The 22,236-nt window shown below is 42.0% G+C and overlaps 8 protein-coding genes and 1 non-coding gene across 9 annotated transcripts; 5 read left to right on the forward strand and 4 right to left on the reverse strand.

Moving 5' to 3' along the window:
- Nucleotides 1-289: 289 nt before the first annotated feature.
- Nucleotides 290-2,142, forward strand: V1516DRAFT_693574 (Acetamidase/Formamidase). The gene is made up of 2 exons (XM_066923895.1): nucleotides 290-583; nucleotides 634-2,142. The coding sequence occupies exons 1-2, from the start codon at nucleotides 574-576 to the stop codon at nucleotides 1,869-1,871; spliced, it is 1,248 nt and encodes a 415-aa protein (XP_066775074.1). The 5' UTR covers nucleotides 290-573; the 3' UTR covers nucleotides 1,872-2,142.
- V1516DRAFT_656919 (Shr3 amino acid permease chaperone) lies at nucleotides 2,125-3,077 on the forward strand. The gene is made up of 2 exons (XM_066920352.1): nucleotides 2,125-2,233; nucleotides 2,289-3,077. The coding sequence occupies exons 1-2, from the start codon at nucleotides 2,188-2,190 to the stop codon at nucleotides 2,882-2,884; spliced, it is 642 nt and encodes a 213-aa protein (XP_066775075.1). The 5' UTR covers nucleotides 2,125-2,187; the 3' UTR covers nucleotides 2,885-3,077.
- Nucleotides 2,863-6,127, reverse strand: V1516DRAFT_682078 (protein-tyrosine phosphatase-like protein). Its single transcript, XM_066923343.1, has 2 exons — nucleotides 5,433-6,127; nucleotides 2,863-5,377 (listed from the first exon to the last, which is right to left on the reverse strand). Exons 1-2 carry the CDS (start codon nucleotides 5,773-5,775, stop codon nucleotides 3,051-3,053), a joined length of 2,670 nt encoding a protein of 889 aa, XP_066775076.1. The 5' UTR covers nucleotides 5,776-6,127; the 3' UTR covers nucleotides 2,863-3,050.
- A 619-nt stretch (nucleotides 6,128-6,746) lies between these two features.
- V1516DRAFT_629895 (Yippee/Mis18) lies at nucleotides 6,747-7,215 on the forward strand (the record flags this gene model as incomplete). The annotated part of the gene is made up of 3 exons (XM_066919909.1): nucleotides 6,747-6,845; nucleotides 6,902-6,945; nucleotides 7,026-7,215. The coding sequence occupies 3 exons, from the start codon at nucleotides 6,747-6,749 to the stop codon at nucleotides 7,213-7,215; spliced, it is 333 nt and encodes a 110-aa protein (XP_066775077.1).
- A 2,357-nt stretch (nucleotides 7,216-9,572) lies between these two features.
- On the forward strand, nucleotides 9,573-9,645 carry V1516DRAFT_t73. Its single transcript has one exon. It is a non-coding gene; the product is annotated as a tRNA-Gln (tRNA).
- A 111-nt stretch (nucleotides 9,646-9,756) lies between these two features.
- On the reverse strand, nucleotides 9,757-11,924 carry V1516DRAFT_682086 (SecY subunit domain-containing protein). Its single transcript, XM_066923344.1, has 7 exons — nucleotides 11,812-11,924; nucleotides 11,613-11,680; nucleotides 11,457-11,527; nucleotides 11,353-11,391; nucleotides 11,212-11,302; nucleotides 11,085-11,163; nucleotides 9,757-11,025 (listed from the first exon to the last, which is right to left on the reverse strand). Exons 1-7 carry the CDS (start codon nucleotides 11,819-11,821, stop codon nucleotides 9,956-9,958), a joined length of 1,428 nt encoding a protein of 475 aa, XP_066775078.1. The 5' UTR covers nucleotides 11,822-11,924; the 3' UTR covers nucleotides 9,757-9,955.
- A 129-nt stretch (nucleotides 11,925-12,053) lies between these two features.
- On the reverse strand, nucleotides 12,054-13,602 carry V1516DRAFT_682087 (arginine biosynthesis protein ArgJ). Its single transcript, XM_066923345.1, has 2 exons — nucleotides 12,217-13,602; nucleotides 12,054-12,167 (listed from the first exon to the last, which is right to left on the reverse strand). The coding sequence occupies exons 1-2, from the start codon at nucleotides 13,512-13,514 to the stop codon at nucleotides 12,134-12,136; spliced, it is 1,332 nt and encodes a 443-aa protein (XP_066775079.1). The 5' UTR covers nucleotides 13,515-13,602; the 3' UTR covers nucleotides 12,054-12,133.
- A 96-nt stretch (nucleotides 13,603-13,698) lies between these two features.
- V1516DRAFT_682088 (origin recognition complex subunit 2-domain-containing protein) lies at nucleotides 13,699-15,395 on the forward strand. The gene has a single exon (XM_066923346.1). The coding sequence runs from the start codon at nucleotides 13,801-13,803 to the stop codon at nucleotides 15,322-15,324; it is 1,524 nt and encodes a 507-aa protein (XP_066775080.1). The 5' UTR covers nucleotides 13,699-13,800; the 3' UTR covers nucleotides 15,325-15,395.
- A 90-nt stretch (nucleotides 15,396-15,485) lies between these two features.
- On the reverse strand, nucleotides 15,486-21,227 carry V1516DRAFT_123729 (uncharacterized protein). Its single transcript, XM_066918617.1, has 4 exons — nucleotides 20,784-21,227; nucleotides 20,199-20,682; nucleotides 17,584-20,153; nucleotides 15,486-17,535 (listed from the first exon to the last, which is right to left on the reverse strand). Exons 1-4 carry the CDS (start codon nucleotides 20,849-20,851, stop codon nucleotides 15,648-15,650), a joined length of 5,010 nt encoding a protein of 1,669 aa, XP_066775081.1. The 5' UTR covers nucleotides 20,852-21,227; the 3' UTR covers nucleotides 15,486-15,647.
- Nucleotides 21,228-22,236: the final 1,009 nt, after the last annotated feature.

Consider the following 22,236-nt stretch of genomic DNA (forward strand, 5'->3'; position numbering starts at 1 on the left):
TCGTCGGAAAAAAAAGCTAGATTACTTAATCTATTATTTTAATTTCGATTGGATTTAATTTTTAGCATTTAAACGATCAATTGCGTGAGCTAGCAGCAGACAATCGATAGCTCTGTTGCTAATCGACTATCGTTATCTCCAACTCTCTCCAATTGAATATAGTCACAAACCGATGACTCTGTGCCTTCCTGATTGAGTAAACAGCTCACTGATATTCAATTGGACAGTGCGGCGCTAGTCCTCGAATTGGCAGTTCCTTCCCGACGAAGGTTTATCGTAAAACACGTCCTCGAGCAACCCGATCTATAGCTAGTGGAGCAAGGACAGCGGGAGGGTCCTTCCACAGTGTTTGAGCGATTCTGCGATTGGTTCAATTGCTCTCGTGTGAGTGTGCCTTTTCCCCGCTTGCTATCGATCTTAAACAAACGCCTTATCCGACGGCAAACTACGCTTCAACTTAGATATTATTATAGTTCCGATCGCTGCTAAACTACTAGTTCGTCTGTTGCCTGTCTTTCATTAAACTACTTTCTATTTCGTTAGCTGTCTTTGATTTGCTGTATCAAATTTACAATGGCTATTGGTATGTAAATTAGTTATAACTTTGCAAGTCTTTCCTTTCTAATCTGCCAGGTCCAATCCGCACTGCTATCTCTATCGACTGGTCGAAGAAGCCATGGGAGCATCACGGCGTCCACAATAGATGGCATCCTGAGATCCCCTTTGCTGCCACGGTCAAACAAGGTGAAGTGTTTCATGTAGAATGTTTTGACTGGACCGGTGGTCAGGTTGGCAACAACGATTCAGCGGATGATATCCGCAACCTCGACCTCAATGGAGTCCATTTTCTCTCAGGTCCAATTGGTGTTGAAGGAGCTGAGCCAGGGGACGTTCTTTGCGTCGAGATCCAGGACATCCAGCCTTTCCCGGATAGACCATGGGGATACACTGGTGTTTTGGACAAGACTCAGGGACCCTCACTTTTGGATGCTTATTATCCCGAGGCAATCAAGGCCGTTTGGGATTTCGATGGAATCTTTGCTACGTCTCGTCATATTCCTCATGTCAAGTTCCCCGGTTTGATTCATCCAGGTATTCTGGGTACTATGCCATCTCCAGAGCTACTTGCCAAGTGGAATAAGCGCGAGAAAGAGCTTTTCGATCACCATGTCGAGATTAAATCCGAGCTTCAGGTCGCCCGGCTTCCCCAGGAGCATGGCACTTATGCAGGCGATACAATCTCTACTGAAGCGTATGCAAATGTTGCAAAGGAAGGAGTGCGAACCATTCCTCCTCGCGAACATGGTGGTAATGCAGATATCAAAAACTTGTCACGAGGTTCGAAGGCGTATCTGCCCGTGTTTGTCAAAGGTGCCGGACTCTCAGTTGGCGATTTGCATTTCTCGCAGGGTGACGGTGAAATTTCATTTTGCGGTGCAATAGAGATGGGAGGAATTATTACATTTAAGACCTCGGTGATCAAGAATGGTGTTAAAGATTTTGCTATGACCTACCCTATGTATCTTCCTGGGCCAGTCGACGTTCACTACAGTCCCGCGCGCTATCTTACGTTCGAGGGCATATCTGTTGATGAGCAAGGCAAGCAGCACTTTCTTGACGCCCACGTCGCTTTTCGTCAGGCCTGCCTGCAGTTAATTGAGTACTTCAAGCAGTTTGGATACTCTGGGGAGCAAATCTATCTGCTTTTGTCAGCAGCGCCCGTTGAAGCTCATCTTGCATCTGTTGTCGATGTGCCCAACTCGTGCACAACGATCGGAATTCCTGCAGATATTTTTGATTTCGATATCTTCCCCAAGGAAGGTCCGTTTGAAAAGCTCGACATGGGTACTTGTGGGTTCTGTTCAAAGTAGAAGTAGTTCCGCGGTCAGCAAGACAAGTGGGTTTGATTAGTACATCTGGCGTAATGAAATAACTTTAGTAGTTTGTATTGTAAAGCACATCTATCTTGTTCACTAGTTGCTTTTAATTGCCTTTGTGCTCGTAGTTTGCTGGACGTCGATCTCACAGGGCAGAAATATGTTTTGTGAAGATCTACCATCTGCGGCGTACCAACCTTAGCATAAATTTGCTACGCTTTATTATTATCTACAACAGATTTTGTCATTTAAATCAATAGTCGATCCATTTTTAATATTTCGTATACCTAGTTCAGCTACCATTTCTGCAATGCCTACTCAGAGCAGAAGTTTTTCGACATCTGTTATTCTATGCGGTAATTATTATTCTCCTGCTTACACGTCGTGAAATTCTAATTTCAAATCTGATAGCAACTTCGTTCTTCCTCGGTGCCCTCTTTGTCAACTGGAGATATGACTACACCACATTATGGACGCAGAATCCTGCGGAGTCCGCTTTTGATGCATCGAGAGCACACTATGCACTACTAGCCACCGAGCCGCCGTTGCTACGAAATGCGTTTCACATCATAGTCGGGCTCGGGTTGATAGGATTTATGATGAAACTTTACAAGCCGTCCGAGTCTAATAAGCTGTTTGATGGTGGTTCGCTCGTACTCTACATGGCAGGACTTATCATATATCTCGCCAATATCCGCCAAGGATTTTTGTCCGCGTTGTCGGGTGATTGGGGAGACGTCGATGAGAAAACTGGAATCAACGTGCTAGCAGCCAGCCAGGTCATCATTGCCTTCACCCTAGTGGGAGTCCTGGGTTTACAATTGGGTCAATATTGGGCTGAAGTCCAAGATGAAGAGGAATTGAGACGTTATCAGCTTGAGGAAAAGAAAGAACAGTCTGTTCTGATCGATGAAGCTGCTACAGCAACTGCTTCAGGTGTCGATACGCACAATCATCAGTCTTCTCACCATGACCACCACAAAGGTGCAAACAAGAAACGACAGTAGATTTGGAAAAAATAGTGTACATCATAATCAGTATCGCGGTAAAGTTTAGGAGTTTATGTTTATTATCAATCAAGTTCCACTTTTGGATTAAGAAATTAAGTAAAAGCTCCAATTCGTCGAAATGCAGCAGTAGTATAAAATGGCAAAAATATACAATTATATCTATTCACTCGGTTTCAGGAATATACTCATGGTCATCGACTCCACTATGCGACAGCGAATACTCAATCAACGGATCGATCGTCATTCCGTCGACTTGCCTCATGAGGTCTTGTTCGTCTCGATCAGAGAACTTCATTTCATCTGCGAACTCAGTATCACTATCGATTCCAGCGTCCATCCGAGAAACTTGTAAGGGCCTCAGACTTGAATCCTTAGGATCCGTAGATCGTGACAGAAACGACACAGGTAATGGCTCATGCTTGATAGTTTCCGAGTTTTCTCCGCCATCCTCCATCTCGGTCTGCAACTCTACAGGTTTCTCTTCTGAGAAATTTCTAATCTTGGATTGCTCGGGCGTCGCCCAAACATCCTGCAGTGTAGCTTCAGCGGCATCACTCTGAATTATTTTGGATCCTGAATCCGTAACAGCAGTGGGCTGAGGTAGAGGTTTAGACGTTGGACGTTTCTCACCTTCTTCGTAAGCATCCGCATAGGAAGAAACAATATACGGAGTAGCGGCCGCGGCCCATGCATTTGATGCTTCAGCAATCGAGGAAGCCCAGCTAGCCAATGTTGCAGATGCTGTCTCTTTCAGTGAATCAGCATACGTGGGAGCCGATCCATTTGGGAGCCGATCAGACGTCCACGAACTTGCCCCATATGCTGACGGCAGCCCACTCGAACTCGGCGACGAACTTTGAGATTGCGACCTGGAATTGAAGCTTACATGTCCTGAATATGATTCTTCCTGTAGCGGCCGTTGAAGCCGCTTACTTGAATTGGAAGGTTGTTGCTTTTGGCCTCGCAAGCCCCTAGCATGCATATCGGCGTCGGAGGCCACCTGCTGTCGTCTTCTCTGTACTGTCGCCGCTGCAGTTGCACTTGAACCTATTCCATCAAGCGTTACAATCGACATCTCTTTCTCCGTTCTACCAAATATCTCGTGCCACCATCTAATACTCTTTGGATCAGGAAATATTACTTCCTCGGCTTCATCTGGGTTATACTTATGATTAATAAACTCCTTCCGGCGAACAATAAAGTAGTCCCAGATACTATGCGTCCGTTCTTTCACGCGTGCATCCAATCGTTCCTTCTCATTGTTATACAGAAAGTTACCGTACTGACATGAATTTAAATGATATAGCATGCGTCGAAGAAACCGCTCATTATACTCGAAACGCGTCGGAAACTGTCTCAGGAGTTGATACACGCAGTCCAAAAACTGATGGAATATCGGTGCCGTGTATTTTAAGCCAGCCCCATGGGAAGGAGTGGTAGTGCCAGTTCCAGGTCCGCTACTGTAGCCGCCGCCGCTATAATTGCCAGCTTTTTCAACTGCAGATTTCGCTGCCGACATAAAACTCGATATAGCTTTTTCCGCGGTACTCATTTGTCCACCATTAACCTTTTCGGAAAGTTGCACAAATGATTTCTCAGAGGATAAATGACCGCAGCGCTCTGCAAAACGATGGCCAAACGAAAGCCATTCTTTCTCAACCAAGATCATAAATCCATCTAACGTGCGAAAGTAGGGGTCGAGAAAGATCTGCGCTAACGATGATAGCTGCGCTGTACGATCCCATCCGTCAGAACAATGAACAAGCACATGTGAATGATACAAATGGATCCGACGACCCATCAAAACTGCTCCTTCCATAATTGTTGATATGTGTTTTAACCAGTTACTTTTATACAATAACTCGCGATTTGGCGGTAAAGGTGTAATATCACTATCTCGTAACGCCTCATAAATCTTATTCAGAGAATCTCGCATGACATGGATATTGTCAATTCCTAAATACACTTTTCTTGCAAACTTATAGTTCTCCATATTTTCGGATCCAGCACCAAGAGCAGTTTGTGCAATAGCATTGGTGGTTGGACGTGCGTCAACAATCAGATTTTGTTGCGTCGCTCCAAAGGTGTTTGGAACTCGATTAGAGGCAAAAATGCTACTAATGAACTGCTCATCTTGAGGGGAGCGATGCTGCTTCAACCCGACCAGGGGCTGCGCGCACCTCGTGATTGTGCAATTGTTGAGTTTGTGCACATATGATAACGTCGGAATCCGCGCTTTGGACCGATATTTACCTGCATATGCAAGAACTGTGTCTGAGATTGTTGTAGGTACAACAAGTAATGAAGGGTATGTGGGACAGAATTGATAAGTCTTGTTGATATCTGTGAACCTCCATCCACTTGCAGTAGAACCAACTCCCATTCGCTGGAATTCAGTAACTGGATCGTAGATATTCCAAGTATTCACTTTGCTTTCCTCAGATGAACCGCTTGGGTGGTAATAGAAAGCGTATAAGTTTTCTACCGAAGCTAGAATGCGTCAGAAAACATTTAATTTTTATCTTTGAGGAAAATGAAGACTTACAAACACAAGTGAGAGATTGTAAAGTGTCAAACACTTCTTTCGACTCTGATTCGCTCTGAAATTCAAAGGCCAAAAAATTAAAATCCCGACAACGTATTCTTATAGTTGAAAAGCCTGTAAAAGGCGAATATGGTCGGTGCTCGACATATGCCATGATGGGATATGCAACCCATACTTCTTTGGGAACCGAGGGACGATGATGCAGATGAGAAGTTTGGTGTATCTTTGGTGGTTCAGAAGATGCCTCCGCGTGAAAGATCAGATGGTGGGTCGTGATGTGAAGCGAGCCGATAGTATGTTCACCATGTCTCACGAGAGCAACGTCAGAAACCTGGCTGATCATTATGCGAAAGGTACTAGAGTCGATAAATCTAAGCAAGCAACTCAGGCATAGGTATGCAAATATATATCGAAACACAGGCAATTTTTGGTTAGGCAATGACGGTTTAACAAAATACAGCTGCAACGCAATTGCCAAAAACCGATTAGTCCTCGATTAATTCAATTCAGCACCGCAGTCAGTCAGCACGAAGCTCAGAGACCTTATTTTGCGTACTTTACTATCTCGAAGGTAGCTAGCTAGAGATCAAATCACTAGCATTTCCAGTTTGAAGGCACAAAGTTCGATAAGGTGGCGGCGATTGGGTGGCTTTACATATGTGTGTACTGGCTTCCGGGTAATTTACTATCGAGGTGGCTCCAGAGACCAATATTTTATAGAAGAGAGGGCAGCAGATATCGGTTGGAAATAATAAATAAGTTGTAGTTGGTTATTAATAATGAATTCTTTGCAATAGGAATTGTGTTTAAACGACTATGCTCCAAAGTCGAGAATTTATAACATTCGGTGTAGAAGTATTTGGTATTCCCAAATAGATTAAACAGGACACCCAAAAAATTGCATAGTAATGGTCTTGTAGATTCAATGAGTCTACATTTCTCAATTTTTTAATTCTACCAGATCCTGCGATATTTTGATCTCAATTTCAATAATTTCTGTCTTTACAGGCTGACTACTCAATACGAAGCTATCCCGGATCTAAACGTCTTAACTAGCCAGCGAGTCCTGTGACAAGGTTCTACCAACCCCGTCTCCTTCCACCAGTGAGCTAGTTACCTGTCTCTGATCCTCTGACTTCCCGACGGTTCCAACAGTGGAATGGCCATAAAGTCGAAGGTAATCCCACTCTTCCCGCTCGCTGGCTCGCTTCCCCCTTACGCTTGCTCAATATCTACCGTCTAACGTGCGTGCCAGTAATTCTGTTTCTGTTTCTGTTTTGGCTCCCATCCAAGTTCATGGCCTTCTAGGGCAAAATGGGTCTTAAATACAACGTCTACTTAGATGACAACCGCATATATGGTTGCAAGGTGTGTAATACACATCTGTCCAACTACACCGACATTATCTCTCGGGTGCGTATGCAAGATTCTGCATTCTGGTTTCCACTTTTCTAATATTTGCAATTCAGTCATTCAGAGGTCAACATGGAAAGGCCTATTTATTCGAGAAAGTGTATGTATCATGGATCTCTAATCTGACTAGAGTTATATCACCATATCAAATTCGCTTGCTCACCTTCTATTTCTTGACAGTGTTAATGTTACTGAGTCGAAACCTGAAGATCGGCAAATGACAACGGGAGAACATACAGTTCGGGACATTTGCTGTCGGCACTGTGGAACTTGCGTTGGTTGGAAATATGAACACGCTTATGAGCAAACAGAGAAATACAAAGAGGGCAAGTTTATTCTCGAAGTGGAATTACTAGCCATAGTTAAATGACAGTATGGGTCTTTTCCATTTCATGCATATTTTTTTCTTTGGCAGTTCTGGTCTCTCTTTTCCTATTTCTATTGCATCGTGGAATATTTCCAGTCAACATATACGCTTCCTCGTTCTTTCTTGCGACCCACATATTTCGCTGAGGCTGTGTGAGTTCAATATCGATCTACAGGTAATCTATTAAATTATATATGACCTGATCAAAAGATACATCTGGTTTTAAAGCGTTCCTTTTTTGCTACTGTTTTTGTTTGCTCGAAATCTCTTTCCCTTTCCGGCGTTTTATTTGGCGAATTACTTCTTTGGTTCAATGGCACTTGTATCTAGGCGAATGAGGACTTATTATATTACATATTGCAGCTACTCCTTGTATTTGAATTTGAGCATATATTTTTGTTTGTGAATTTTTGATGCTAGACTAATCAAGGTCTTGCGTTTCATATTGATGAACACGCGGTAGCAGCTCTCTGGTAGCTGCAGTGGAGTTATAGGATGGTTTAGGCTACAGCACAGGTTTTGGTTTCCGTAGCTTGGTTTCAATTTTATTCATATTTGTTTGAGGTTTAATTTCGGATATTTCAATAGCAGTGATCGTTTCCTTATTTAGTGTTGTGTCGTTATAAACTTCGATTCAGAATCAATCTGAATATTCGACTCTAGTCGGCAATTACCTGCTCTGGGAGCAATTGGGACAAGGTGAGACTTATTGAAACTCCCAACAAAACTCCCAGATGAGTAATATATTAGTCATTATAAGATTTCTTCGTGTAGTGAGAACTATTCTTGTGAAAGAGAACAAGGAATGTGAAGGTTTAGAATTGCATTATTACAAATTCGTTCGCATACTTGTTGCGGATACAATAAATATCGATATTCATAAATTTGAATTTTAAAACTAAGGCTGCGGAAATCTTCATGGCGAGAATCTGTAAATTTTTCTTCACTCCAGTAGAACAGATTGAAAGTTTTGTGATAATAATTACTGAGTGCGTAGACTTTTAACTGAGGATTCCTGTCATGTCCAATTACATCCAAAAATGACGTTTTTCAGAAATTGCTGTTTATTAATCTTAAGTAATCTCAGTGATTTATCTCTACTTTCCAATATCAATTAAATTCTGAACACAATTTCTTGCTAAAATTGAAATTGTATCGTCGTTCCCAAAATTTTTTGCTGCATAATCAAATTATTTTGCCATATGAAATAACGAGATGCAATAGTGGCAGTTGCTTACATTTAATCGACCAACCATTAACATAATAATTTATAAATTGATAACGATAGTACTCGAAAAGGAACATAGCAAGGGAGTACATATCCTTACCATATTAAGAAGGTAAGGATAAGTATCGACTAAGTCAGCTAATCATCATTCGATAAATTTGCTAATTTTATTATTGGCTAGATTAAATTATATGTTGGGTTTATATATATGTCGAATGTATTGCCAACATGGTATTGGTAGCTCTTCGGATATTATGCTGATATCGCAAGATTGACTATGGCTCCATATTTCATAGGATCTCGTAATGAAGGATACAATTCCATTTTGACTTTTATATTCAGAGGCTGTGAAACTGTAGAGGGCGCAAACGTACAATTTTAGTCTTTAGTCGAAAGCAGGAAAGACTGTCCGAAGCAGATACGCACATTAGTATTAAAGTTAAATGCTCTACAGCAGTTAGGTTCTACTAGAGATCTAAGCCAATTTAGGCTCCGAATACTAATAGCGTCTCGCTTCCTATAGAACAACAAAAAAACAGATTTTTTTTCGTAGATTCTACCCTCAAATATAATCAAACTTCTGCAACCTTAAAACCACAGCGACTATCCGGTTATGTCCTGAGGTGAAAGCAGGCGACATTTCTTGCGCTAAAACTTACTTCTTCAATCTGACATCAGCATTTGAATTAAATAGATGAAGAGATGCTGCAAAATATTCTTCTTCGCTGGGTATCATTTGAGACGGGTCTGTTGGTATATTTCAGTTTCCTAGTAATTATTTCTGCTTGAGTTCAACTTTTAAAGTAGTCACTTGAGATAACCCTGCTGTTGTCGTACTTATCGTACAGCATAGAGGCCTATTAGAAAGGCTCTCGACCGTGTGAGTTCACTTGTTAAAATTCTTGCGAAAGCATGTCTATCAGCCTCGTATCTAATTGTACCTCGTTTAAATATAACTCTCTTATAGTTCAAAATACAAATGACAAGTGGTTTGAATAATAATTTAACATTTTACACAAAGACGGAAGAACACTATATCTCATTTAAGCCGATCCAAACTGAAAAAAGTTAGCTCAAATTTTTGGATGTTTCTGCTTTATGAGTAGTGTATTCCTAATTATTTTAAGTTATGGGTTCTATAGTGTAGCTGGTTATCACAGCGGATTCTGATTCCGCTAACCCCGGTTCGAATCCGGGTAGGACCTTTTTTTTCTCTCAGATTTCTAGAATAAATCTGAATGCAGTCCAATAATGTTCGATCAGCACATTTACAGAGAGCAAGTACTAGTACTTCGGCCAGAACCGTATCAGAAGAACAGGAAAATATTATACTCAATCACTTCATTCATATAACATTAATATGTATTTGGAAAAACAAAAACATCTATCTGATTTTAATTTTACAATTACAGGTCCGAACTATGGAAATTCATAGTTCAGATTAGCAATTCATCTGTGCACTACCAAAGAATTGAACACATAATCAATAAAATATAAATATGTATCTCTTCAGTGTTACATAAGGTCAGCCATACCAGGAACAGCTCCGCCTTCCTTTGCTGCGATTTCAAAGTATCCGTAGATTGTAGTAACGGCGAGTAAAATTGCGGTTCCGCTACCGAGCGTTCCCAGTAGATCGGAAGTCACAGAAAGTGCACCAATGCAGGCACCACCAAAGGCAGCAGCAGTGGGAATGATTTTCTTAAGCTCTTTGTACATCGATTGTTCTCGGTGGCCTGCAATAACCAAACCTTGGTCCTTAAGCTGCTTTGCAACATCGCGCGGACTCGAACCGGAGATTTCAATCCAAGTCTTGGAAAAAACTGCGCAGGCAGTTAAAATAAATGTGACATAAACAACGGTCTTGATGGGATCAACCATAGCATCGGTCAAATTCATTGGCGGCTGCATGTAATAGGCTATACCAGATACCGCATGTAACTGTGCGCTGCCTGACTTAGCCTCCCAAACACCAAGTAAACGTACCAAAAGTGTATCAGGGAATCGATTGAACAGAATCTGGCTAATGATAAACACATTTGAGGTAAGCGCAGACTGAAGCATAATGGGCAAGTTGCTGGTATAGAAGAGACGCACAGGGTACGAACCGTAAGGTCCACGAGCCCGCGTAGACTTTACAGGAATTTCAACACGGAATCCCTGCAAGTAAACAACCACAAAAAATACAATGACAGTAGAAATAAGTTGCATCATATTGGGCAGATTCTGTCTATAAAAAGCCTCTTTCAATGCGCGTCGTTTATCCTTGCGAGTAAAGAGTAAGTGGACCATACCGACAACAGCACCTTCAAATTCATTTCCTCGTCCAGTGTTTACTGTAGTTGGTGAAAAGGCCTTCCAAACAATCTGTTCACAAATATTGGTAGCAATGAAAAGAGAAATTCCAGAGCCAAGGCCATAGCCTTTTTGAAGAAGCTCATCGAGAAGAATGACAACGACGCCAGCAAGGACAAGTTGCAGAATAAGAAGCAGGCAAACGCCGGCGCCAAGCTCTTTAGGCGGGCCATACATGCCAGTCAAAACATAGACAGTAGCCTGACCGATTGAAAGAATAATAGCAAGAACTAGAGACCGAATAATTAATATAACACCAGACAATTCGACTATCAATATTTTAACATACGCTTCTGAGCAGTTTGATAAAGTTCACGGTCACTCTTCAAATCAAGATTGACGTCAATAATATGTGTTCCGCCAAGAAGCTGAACAAAAAATTAGTTTGTTTTGCATATTTCTACCATGACACATACCTGGAAAACCATGCCAGAGGAAATGATTGGTGAAATACCAAGTTCCATCAAAGTACCGCGATTACTGGCAAGCATCATTCGAAGCCAGAACCTGAAAGTCAATGAGCACCAAAACTTGGAGAGAAGAATAATGTCACTTACAAAGGATCAGAGCTATCAGACGAGACTATACCATAGAGACTGTAGCGAGACATTCAGTCAGTAATGCATTCACTTTTCTGAATAAAAGCAAAAACAAAACATACGGAATCTCACTCATAACAAGAAAAATCAGTAATGTCACTCCCGTCCACATAAGACGTTGCTCGAACGCAACCTAGCAGACAGCACGTTAGTATGGAGCTGATATGAATGAACAAAGTCGGCCTTTAACGTTTAAGAGTAACCGCAATTGCACATACCTTACGCTCCGGCGCCGCAACTTCAGGAAGAATTGGCAAGAATGGTTTGACTAAGTCAAGAAAACGAACTGCAAATTGTAAATGTTAACTCAAGAATAGAATATGGGGTCACTGGATGATGATCAGGGCGAGACCGACTGCAACTGACCGCCTGACCGTAACTAAATCCGAGCTGTGGAACAGTAAAAGCATCACTTACGTCCAGCCATCGTAAATCAAAACGAAATATACAAACACTGATAAATGACAAGCAATTGAACAAAACAAATAATTACAGGAAATCGAACACAAACTACTATTCTAAGTAGGAATAAAGGGCGAGATGCATTCCGCTAAAGGACGAGTGTCCTCGAGCGAGACGGGTAACTTTCTTCAAACGCCTCGCAGTCACACGGAATTGTCCACGTGAGTCCTTATATAATATCAAGATGGCGAAGAATACAGCATATTATGAATTTATTTGTTGATTGTAAATGTCTATTTCACAGCTCTACGATGGTTTTGCATAATCAAAAAACGGTTTATGAACGATAATCGCCATTGATCGTGACATATCTAGTATATTGTTAGCTCGACTTCTGAAAACTATCACATAGGAACCTACTCATGAGTCAAGTCACAAGTCCAATATCGTGCACTATGTCCTAGGCCAGTCCCCAATGACACCCGGATAATCAAGTCTTCCTGTGCCAAAATTTCACTCGCACGAAATTCATCAACTATTTCTGGCTCGCCGTTGATCAACAGTTTCAATTCTGCAGATCCATCTACAGGGACAAAGGAGACGCTCGTGGTATCCGGGTTGACTTCGACGTTTGAGTATCCAATGGCCGCAGTTATACGACCCCAATTAGCATCTTCGCCGTATAGAGCTGTTTTTACCAAAGATGATGTTGCGATTGTTTCAGCAATTTTTTTTGCCTCTTCGTAGCTTTTGGCGTCTTCGACGTTGATTGTAACAAACTTGGTAGCTCCTTCACCATCGCGAACAATCAGCTGAGCCAAGCTTTCCGAAAACTTGGTGATTTCGGCTTTCAGTATTTCATAACCATTCGAGCCAATATCAATAGTCTCACCACCTGCAGCACCATTGGATAATGCCGCAATTGTATCATTCGTAGACATATCTCCATCCACAGAGATGCAATTGAAACTGCGATCAACCGCAAACTTCAAGATCGTACTTAAGGCCTTTGGAGTAACAGGAGCATCTGTAGCGAAAAATCCAAGCATTGTGGCCATATTCGGGTGAATCATACCTGCCCCCTTCGCAAGGCCCGCAATTTTGTAATTGGTGCCATTGACCAAGAATTCTCGAGACACAAGTTTTGGAAAAGTATCAGTGGTGCAGATAGCCTGGGCGGTATTCAGCCATGCCTTATGATCACTTGCTCCATTAGCGACACCAATAGGAATTCCTGTAAGAATTTTTTCAAGGGGTAGTCGCTGACCAATCACTCCGGTGGACATGACTATGCTCTTGCTCACTGTATCTGATTCACTAGATATGCCGAACACAGATCTATCCAGCGCGGCACTCATGGACCAAGCATCTTTCAATCCGCCTTCCCCAGTAACCGCGTTCGCACATCCACTGTTAACCACAATTCCAGTTATACCCGAGCCATTGCCATTGTCCAAGACAGCTTTAGATGTAACGACCGGAGCAGCTTTGAAAGTATTTGTAGTGAAAACGGCTGCTGCAGCGCAAGGAGTTTTAGAATATAAAACTGCAAGATCAAGGGCTGAAGGATCTTTCTTAATTCCTACATGTATTCCATTCACAAAAAATCCCTTGGGATAAGTTCCTGAAGTTGCAATGAACTTCGTTTTATCTGGCACTTTTCGGGCGGAAGTGCTATATAATTTGGAGGAACCTAAAACTCCACGAAACAATGCCATCTAGTAAATCTTAAATGAAATTAAGATAACTATTTAATTTATATTAGAATTGAATTTTCCGTATATGTCCAATGAAAGGTCAAGTTTGACAACTTCGAACTTGATTCAATAAGGTTTGGGACTACTATGGTACAATTCCTTGCTCCCAAACCACAGAGGTTTCAAATGAGAGATCAGTAATGACAATCGATCAGACAAGTGCAACATAGTTCGTATAATTTTTGAAATATCGTTCTCAAAAATTTAATTAATGAACCACCCAATCGGTGGTGCGCAATAGCTATAGATGCCTTTAGAAACAATTACTGACAATCAGTTGAATAAGGACATAGAATTGGATGAACAGTTCGAGGATGCAAGTGAAGTTCTGCACCTTCTAAATCATGAGGATGAAGAGGATGATTCACTTTGTAAAGTCGAAGAGATTAATAAGGATCAAGAAACGGATACAGATGGAAAGGTGCAACAAGATGCAGGATCACCTTCTCCTTCAGTATTAATTGATCCAACCTCTCCAACACCTGCTCGCGGGAAATCAGAATACCCTATTGATGGAGCTGAAAGTTCACCTGCAAAAACCCCTAGCAAAAGAAAATTAACCGAAGTTAGCGACAGATTTCATGTAACTTTAGACGGCCCTGATGGCTACTTTGATCAGCACTCCGGCAAGCCAGTACTATCTTCCAATCCAGTTTCCAAAATGCCCCAGCTAGGTTTAACAGAATATGTTGAGCACATCCGTCAAGCGGATCAATTTCAGGATGTCGAGAGACAACGGCTGAATGATTACTACGAGTCTATATTTGCTCAGTGGACTTTTGAATTGTCTCAAGGATTCAACATTTTACTGCATGGAGTTGGATCCAAGCGAAAGCTGCTGCTTTCATTTGTTGACAGGCAACTCTCCGATTACAACGTACTAGTCGTGAACGGCTACAACCCATCAACAACGCTCCACGAAGTAATAACGTTGATGGCACCATATTTGGTCGACAAGAAGACCGCCAACCGACTTCCGAAATCTTTATCGGAAGCTGTAGCAACTTTGATGAGCACTTCCTCGGGTTCAGAAGTGCCTGGAGGGGACATATATGATCCGAAGCTTGTTATTGTTATTCATAACATCGATGGCCGTCCATTTAGAAATGATAAAGTGCAGTCATATCTGGCTCATCTTGCTTCACATTCCGATGTTAGTATCATTGCTTCAGTGGACCACATAAACGCGCCACTACTATTTGACTCTGCAAAACTGTCGTCGTTTAGGTTCATTTGGCACGATACAACTACTTTTATTTCGTACACCGATGAGACTTCTTTTGAAGATCCATTAGGATTTGGAGGGTCGCAGTCAAAGAATACGTCAGCGAATGTCAACCTAAAGAACCAAGGTTCTGGCGTCAGATATGTACTTGAGAGTTTAACTGCCAATGCGCGCGCCCTGTATCGGGTTTTGATCTCTCATCAGTTGCAGAGTTTAGAGGATGAATCCCAATTCGACGCTAGTGAAACAGTTTTTAGCAATGGAACATCTGCCAAAAATAACCAACTACAACGCAACGGAGCTGTAGTAGGTAGCATTGTTGAGGGACTGGTCAAATATGGCATGGACTCCAAAATTTTATACCAACAATGTGCAGAAGAGTTTATCGTTACGAATGAATTAAATTTTAGAACAATGCTCACAGAATTCTACGAACATGAAATGCTAGCATCTTCGAAAGATCAAATTGGCACGGAAATAATTTATTCTCCATTCGACAAACTTACTTTGGAAAGGTTGCTTGAAGATGATATTCTAAACCAGTAATGACAAATTTGAACACTTTTAATGTATTAAATTATAGAGGAAATGACAATTGTATTTTTTAGACTATTCCATCCGCTAGAAAAGCAGAAACAAAACAAAACCTAGGATCAAAATACGACAACAAACGCAGAAACAGAACTTTGAATTTTTATGCACTTATCTCTTTCACAATATGACTTGATGATAATGATCATAGCTCAACTAATCAAGCTCAAACCGAACCAAAAAAAACGAAATTTGAATATTCCTAACAATGATTCTATAACCAGGACGACAAATATGACGATCAATCAAAATAATATCAAAATATACAAACCAACACTTCAGATTGAGATTGGTCCTGACTCACGTGCAGTCTGCTCTGTAAATGCGGTAGCAGCTAATTCTTCTAATTGTTCAAGTTCGCCGCTGTTTTCACACATGCTCCGGAAAATGGAGTCAGACTGTTGTAACAGTGTATGAGGCTTTGCATATTCTTTCACAGTACCGGCATCAAGAACCAGAATCATATCATAATCAATGATAGATCTCAGTCGGTGTGCAATCGTGATAATAGTGGTATCGGCAAACTCCTGACGAATAGTTTCCTGAATCTGAGCATCCGTGTTATAGTCAATTGATGCCGTAGCTTCATCAAGAAGAATAACTTTTGGCGATCTTAAAAGTGATCGTGCGAGACAAATCAGTTGACGCTGGCCTTGAGAGAGATTGTTTCCACCCTCAGTGACTGGATTGTCAAGATCATAAAACATATTCACACGGCGCTTATGTCTCTCAGTAACCGTAAGGATTGCCTCATCATTCGCTGTAGGAATATCATCGATCAGGTGCACACGCAATAAAGAACGAAAAACATCCTCATCCGAATATGTGCTGAAAGGATCCAAATTCGACCGGATCGTGCCGGAAAACAAAGTGGGATCCTGTGGAATAATAGTGATCGATGAACGAAGATCATACAAACCAATCTTGGCAATATCAACTCCGTCAATGACAATCTTGCCTGTTTCGGCCTCCAAAAATCTGAAGAAAGCTGACGCAATTGTAGATTTTCCAGCACCTGTCCGACCAACAATTCCAATCTTATTAGACGGTTTGACTTGGAACGATACATCTTTGATAACCTTAGGCAGAGCAGGAGCATATCGAAGAGAAAGATTTTCAACAGTGATCGCTCCTTTAGATGGCCAGCCGGCCGGAGGTCGGCTTCCGTGAATTATCTCAGCTGGTTCTTGATCAATATAGAGATATTCCTCAATACGCTCGATTGAGTTCATATTCATCTCATTGATGGCATATAACCACACAAACCACAGCAAACTATCGGTGAACATGACAGCATAAGTCAGGGAGAGACCAGCCAAACCCGAATCAATACGACCCGTAGACCAGATTACAAAGATACCAGTGATGAATGAGACCAATGAACCTGCAACATCAACTCGAAAACTCATCCAACGATTGCATGCCCAGACAGACCAAAACGGACGATTGTTGTTATCAATGCGCTCTTCATTCTCCTTCAAGAAACGGTCTTCGTAACCATATGCACGAATGGTCGTGATACCTGCAAGAGTCTCGCCGAAATGCTGGTAGATAGGACTTCTGGTAACTGCATCCATACGCTTGATCTCGCGAGAAGGTGCAAGGAACCACGTCACAATCATGTAAAACATAAATGCAATAAAAACCGCTCCAGCAACAAACATCGGCATGATGAATGTAACGATAATGACAATAACAATAATAGTTAAGACTGCATGCGCCAAACTTACGAATACAGGAGCAACTTCTTGATCTGTAATTTCCATATCCTTTGAAAATCGATTCATGATACGCCCAATCGGAGTGGCATCAAAAAAGTGAGGCTTCGCTCTCATTACACGAGCGAGAAGGTTCTCAAATAAATTTTTGGAGGCATTTAAACTTCCAGAAAACACAATTGCTTCACGTATGTAACACATGATTAGAAACAAAAATGTAAACAAAGCATAGACACCAAGATAAAACTCAGTAGAATGTCCGGAAAGATCTTGAATGGTGATTTCTCGGGCGGTCATAATTTGGCTAGGCATCGCTACAGCTTTATCAACTCCCAGCGAAATTATTGCCGGAATTTTAACAGTAGCATTCTTAGCAATAGCTTTGACGGACGCATAGGTAATATCAATCGAATCGCCAAGATCAGCTGGGCTCGACATGTTCTGGGCCCTAGAACTACATCAGTATAATGAAAGAAATCTACATAAAATAACATACCAGACGCGAATCCACCATGATTGACCGACGTTGAGATATTGGAAGATGCCGAAAGCAGCCAGAGTTATTATATAAAATTTGACTCCGCCAAGCGATTTTAAGTAAGTCAAATATACACTCAATTTAACAGTACCAGTTTGCTGAGCTTCCGCAACAACTAGCTTGTAAGGCTTCTTGGTATCCTTTCCAGGCATAGAGGACGAGGAATTGGACGCTTCCGCTTGTGCCTGGAGTTCACTTTCGATTTCTGTTTCGATTGCCTGCTGAATCTCGACCTGCTTTTTGAGGTTCGCAACGGATTGCGATCGAGAAAGATTGCGGGATTGTGCCTTGGATGCACCAGCACGAATCATATCATCATCACCAAAAAGCCCAGCCTCGACGAGCTCCTGACCAGTGCCCTGTTGAGCGACTCTACCTTTCTCAAGGAAAATTACATGAGAAGCACCAGAGATGGTCAATGCAACATTATGAGAAACCAGAACAACAGTTCGGTTGAGCATGAGAGGACCCGTAATGCAATTTTCGTAAATCCAAACAGCAGTATGTGAATCGACAGCGCTTAGGCAGTCGTCAAGCAGCAAATGACGAGCAGAAGAATAGAGGGCACGAGCTAAAGAAATACGCTGCTTTTGACCTCCAGAAAGAGCAATACCACGATCTCCAACTTCAGTCTGATCTCCACCTTCAAGAATCTCAAAATCACGCTTTAACCCACAAGCCTCAACTACCGCATCGTATCGAGACTGATGTAGCTCATTACCAAAGGTGATGTTATTGCGGACAGTGTCATTCAGTAACCAGGCCTGCTGAGCACAATAAGCGACAGATTCCGAAAGGCCAGTTTCAGGATCAACCTTGGGCTCGGTACCAGATTTATTGACGCCAGGAAGGAAAACACTACCACTAACGAGCTCCATTTCACCCAATAATGCCATCAATAAAGAGGTCTTACCAGAACCAGTAGCACCAACAACCAAGTTAAGCTGACCTACTTTGAATTCAATATTCAAGTTCTCAAGCTTAAATTCATGACTCTCAGATGACGAACCCCAAGTGAAAGTAGCATTCTCGAAGCCAATGAAAGGCGACCCCGTCTCTGGATTTACTTTAACCTTCACCTGATCATATTTGTCAGTTTCTTCCTCACGTAAAAACTCAGCAATACGCTCAATTGATGTTTTAGACTGAAGCATGTTTGTGAACATCTCAGCCAGCTGATCGAGAGGAATGCGCATAAGATTAAACAGCGCCAGAGAACTGAAAGCCAGAGGGGTCGACATTTGGTATCCAAGAATCAGAGTATAAAAGCCAAATGTAACTAAAGTGATCAGAATTGGAGCGCCGTACCACACAATAGAGGACAAAGCCCAAATTAAGAAACGACGCTTTAACCTTTTCATTTCCTCTGCGCGGGCCTCATTGACATTGTCGTAGAAACGGGACTCCCAAGCAAAGTATTTGATAATTTTGATGCTACTCAAAACTTCATTTGTCTTATGAACTCGTTTGTCGGTTGCTTTCATTAGATCAGATTGACATTCGCCAAAAATTTTAGAAATGTAAAGATGAACAGGGAGTAAGCTGATCATTGTTACAGCACCGGCAATAGCACTAACACCAAGTGTGCGATATAGGAGAATGAGAGATAGAATTATCATGACAAGACCACCCATTAAAAAGTGCATATACGCAGCAACCTCTCCGACCTTGAATGCATCAACAGCCATCAAATTGATGATACCACCAATGTCAGTTTCTTCATGTTCGGACGCTTCACCTTCGGACGCTTCAGATTCATCCGAAGAAACTATAGCAGCAGCCTTTCGTCTGAGAGCCTTAAGGTAGAGCTCACCAATGATGATAGCTCGAATTCGAATACATATCTGACGGCCGTTCCAAAGCGCCTGGCCATTACCCATCGCATTTAAAAATGAACTGAAGAATAAGATGATAATATAAAACCAAGCAACATTACGAGGAGTAGCCTCAGGATCTTCAACATACTCCAAGATAACACGAATAACGATACTTGGGACAAACGCAAACAAGGAATGGAAAATTGACCACGACAGAGCTAGAAAAAGCTGGAATTTAAAATAGCGGAGCAAGGCAACCAAAAAGGAAGCAGTCTTTAACTCACGGCGAAATCCTTTAAGAATCTTACCTGAACGATCGCCATCACACAAGTCCCAGAGATCCTCAATAGTAAGGATCTTACGCCGTCCCTTGGAGATTATAGGCTGAGCCCACTGGAAAGACATGAGACCCGCAATGCTAGCACTGGCGGACAAATTGGGACCATAGCCATGATGAGCTTCGATGTAAATGGGCTTATTGGCAGGACTCATAGCTAACCCAAGACAGAGAAGAAATGTGGTCAAGAAAAAGTCAATAACAGAAGATGCATCAACAAGCCAGTGAGATGGATGTATGATGGCAGATCTGAATGAGATTGCAGCAGAAACGAAAGCCAGGACATATAGGAGGAAAATATGCGCCCAAAGAAATTTTGGGACATATTCCGAGACCTTGGACAGACGCAAGTTATAGATAAAAAGAGTATAAACCTACATTGCGTTAAAAGAGCAACCCTTCTAAGTTGAAATACATACCCAAAACAAAGCCCCCATCAGCGCACGCAGTCCGTAGTGTTCCCAGTCTTCGCGCGCGGGCGAATAAGCAATCAATGCAATTATAGCCATCAAGTGAAGCACTATCTCTGATGCGAGAATAAATTCTTCAACAGCAATCTTCAAATTACTTCCTCGAGGACTAACGACCAATACCTTGACGTCATCATCAGCCTGAATAATGCCGTCACTCACCGGCGGAGATAAATCTTCCTCATCCATGCTATGGCGATGAGGGTCAGCAGTAGCAAGACGAATGATTTGGAGATCTTCCAGATTCTCGTCGTCAACCAAAGCAGAATCAGGACCCTCATCTTCTCTGAATGGGTTGCTGCGATCATCAGCACCTAAGGATTGATAGCCGGCCCGAACGGAATCGTTTGTGGCCCATATTTTAATGGTGTCTGAAAACAAAACTACAAAAGAAAGAGCAACAGCAGCTAATGGCAGCAAAATTTGAAGATATCTATGACCAATGTTAGTAAATAGCAGTAAACGAGAAACCGATCGCGCAATTTAGAAGTTAAGAAATGAGAAGCAGACCGCCGAAGCAATGGGAAAACCTACTTTTGACGGAAACAGAGCGTGAAGTCATCGTAATCCCAGAGAGGAGCAGGACAACGAAAAGCATCCATATTTAAAAAAGAAAACCAAAAAACTAAAGGAAAAGACGAAAAATAGAAAAGAAAAGCGCAGAGATGGTTCAGCAGACGAGCGGACTGGAGCTTTGAAACTGTTCCAGAGACTCTCCTATGAAAAGCAGCACACACTCCACAGAAGAAGCAATAGGGGACTGACGCCGAGAAGCAGGGCTAATGAACAAACAATTGAGCGCAAAGCCAAAAAGCAGAAGCTACCTGGTATGAGAAAAAAAAGAAAGAGAATGAAAATAATAGGGAAAACAACGGAGTAAGATAAAAGACAAGATGAATTCGGTCAAGATTGGATGGAGGAGGGTAGAGTATCCCGCAGAAGATAGTACGGGGCTCAGGTAAGGAATCGACGACCGGAGAAGTCCAAGCTCCAGTGGACGGGCGTGCGCGGGTCAGTTATAAGGGAAGGAGGACTCGGTAGAAAATGCAAATTATTTAGGTCATTTGGGCTCACAAAATTACGAGCAGAGAGCTGTCAGTAAATCTAATTGTATATTTCTACATAAAGACAATCAGTCATCGTTCAGATCTTTTTGCAGTTTGAATGCGTGACTTAGTCGTGCAACTGTTGTGAGAAATTTGGTCGGCCAGTTTAGCACAAGAAGACGATAAGAGGTGGGAGAACAACGTAGCTAGCGAGAACTGGATTTCGGCAGAAGTGTCTTGCGACTCTAATCAGCAGTCCGCAATCAGTCAGGATTATAGTGCCTGATGGATTGACCGAGTTGAGCGAACATGTATTATGGCGTGAATGCCTGCTACTTCTCTGGCAAAACTGAACTTGATGTTCATGGCAGAGAGATCAACAAGATTGTTAAACTCGCTCACAGGAGAGGGGCGGAGCTGTCTTATCTCCCAGCCCGAGACCAAAGTGGATCGGACCAACGACGGTTTTATCAGCTTCCAGCGCACATAAATGCAGGCAAGATGATAAAGTTGGTAAATTCCAGACTACGACCTAAAAATTTTAATTCTAAGTCGATATATCTTTTCAGTATCGGCAAATATATATCTATATGGCTTGGTGTTATCATTGAAACCAAATTGTCCAAATGCGGCTAAATAATTAGAACTGTTTCGGAAGCGGGAGCCCTAAACTCCTTTAGCCCTTTGTTCCTCCAATTGCTTCCATTCAAGCTTGTCCTTTCAACTTTGTAGTAGCCTTATAGCACAGTTGACAACACTTGACGACATTGTACACTATCACTTGGCTGGCAGTAGTCAATCTCATCATCGGCAGGGATAGTAGAAGGACGAGCGTAGACAAGGACCAGTTCCATCAGAGACATATCGAGTCTGTGCTCCCGCTTGGAGAAAGCACAGAGCGGCCGACAGACGCAGCAGAAAATACAGAACAATTCTATTAA

The sequence above is a fragment of the Lipomyces oligophaga genome, assembly GCF_038497815.1.
Source record: "Lipomyces oligophaga strain CBS 7107 unplaced genomic scaffold V1516scaffold_10, whole genome shotgun sequence".
Classification (NCBI taxonomy): domain Eukaryota; kingdom Fungi; phylum Ascomycota; class Lipomycetes; order Lipomycetales; family Lipomycetaceae; genus Lipomyces; species [Lipomyces] oligophaga.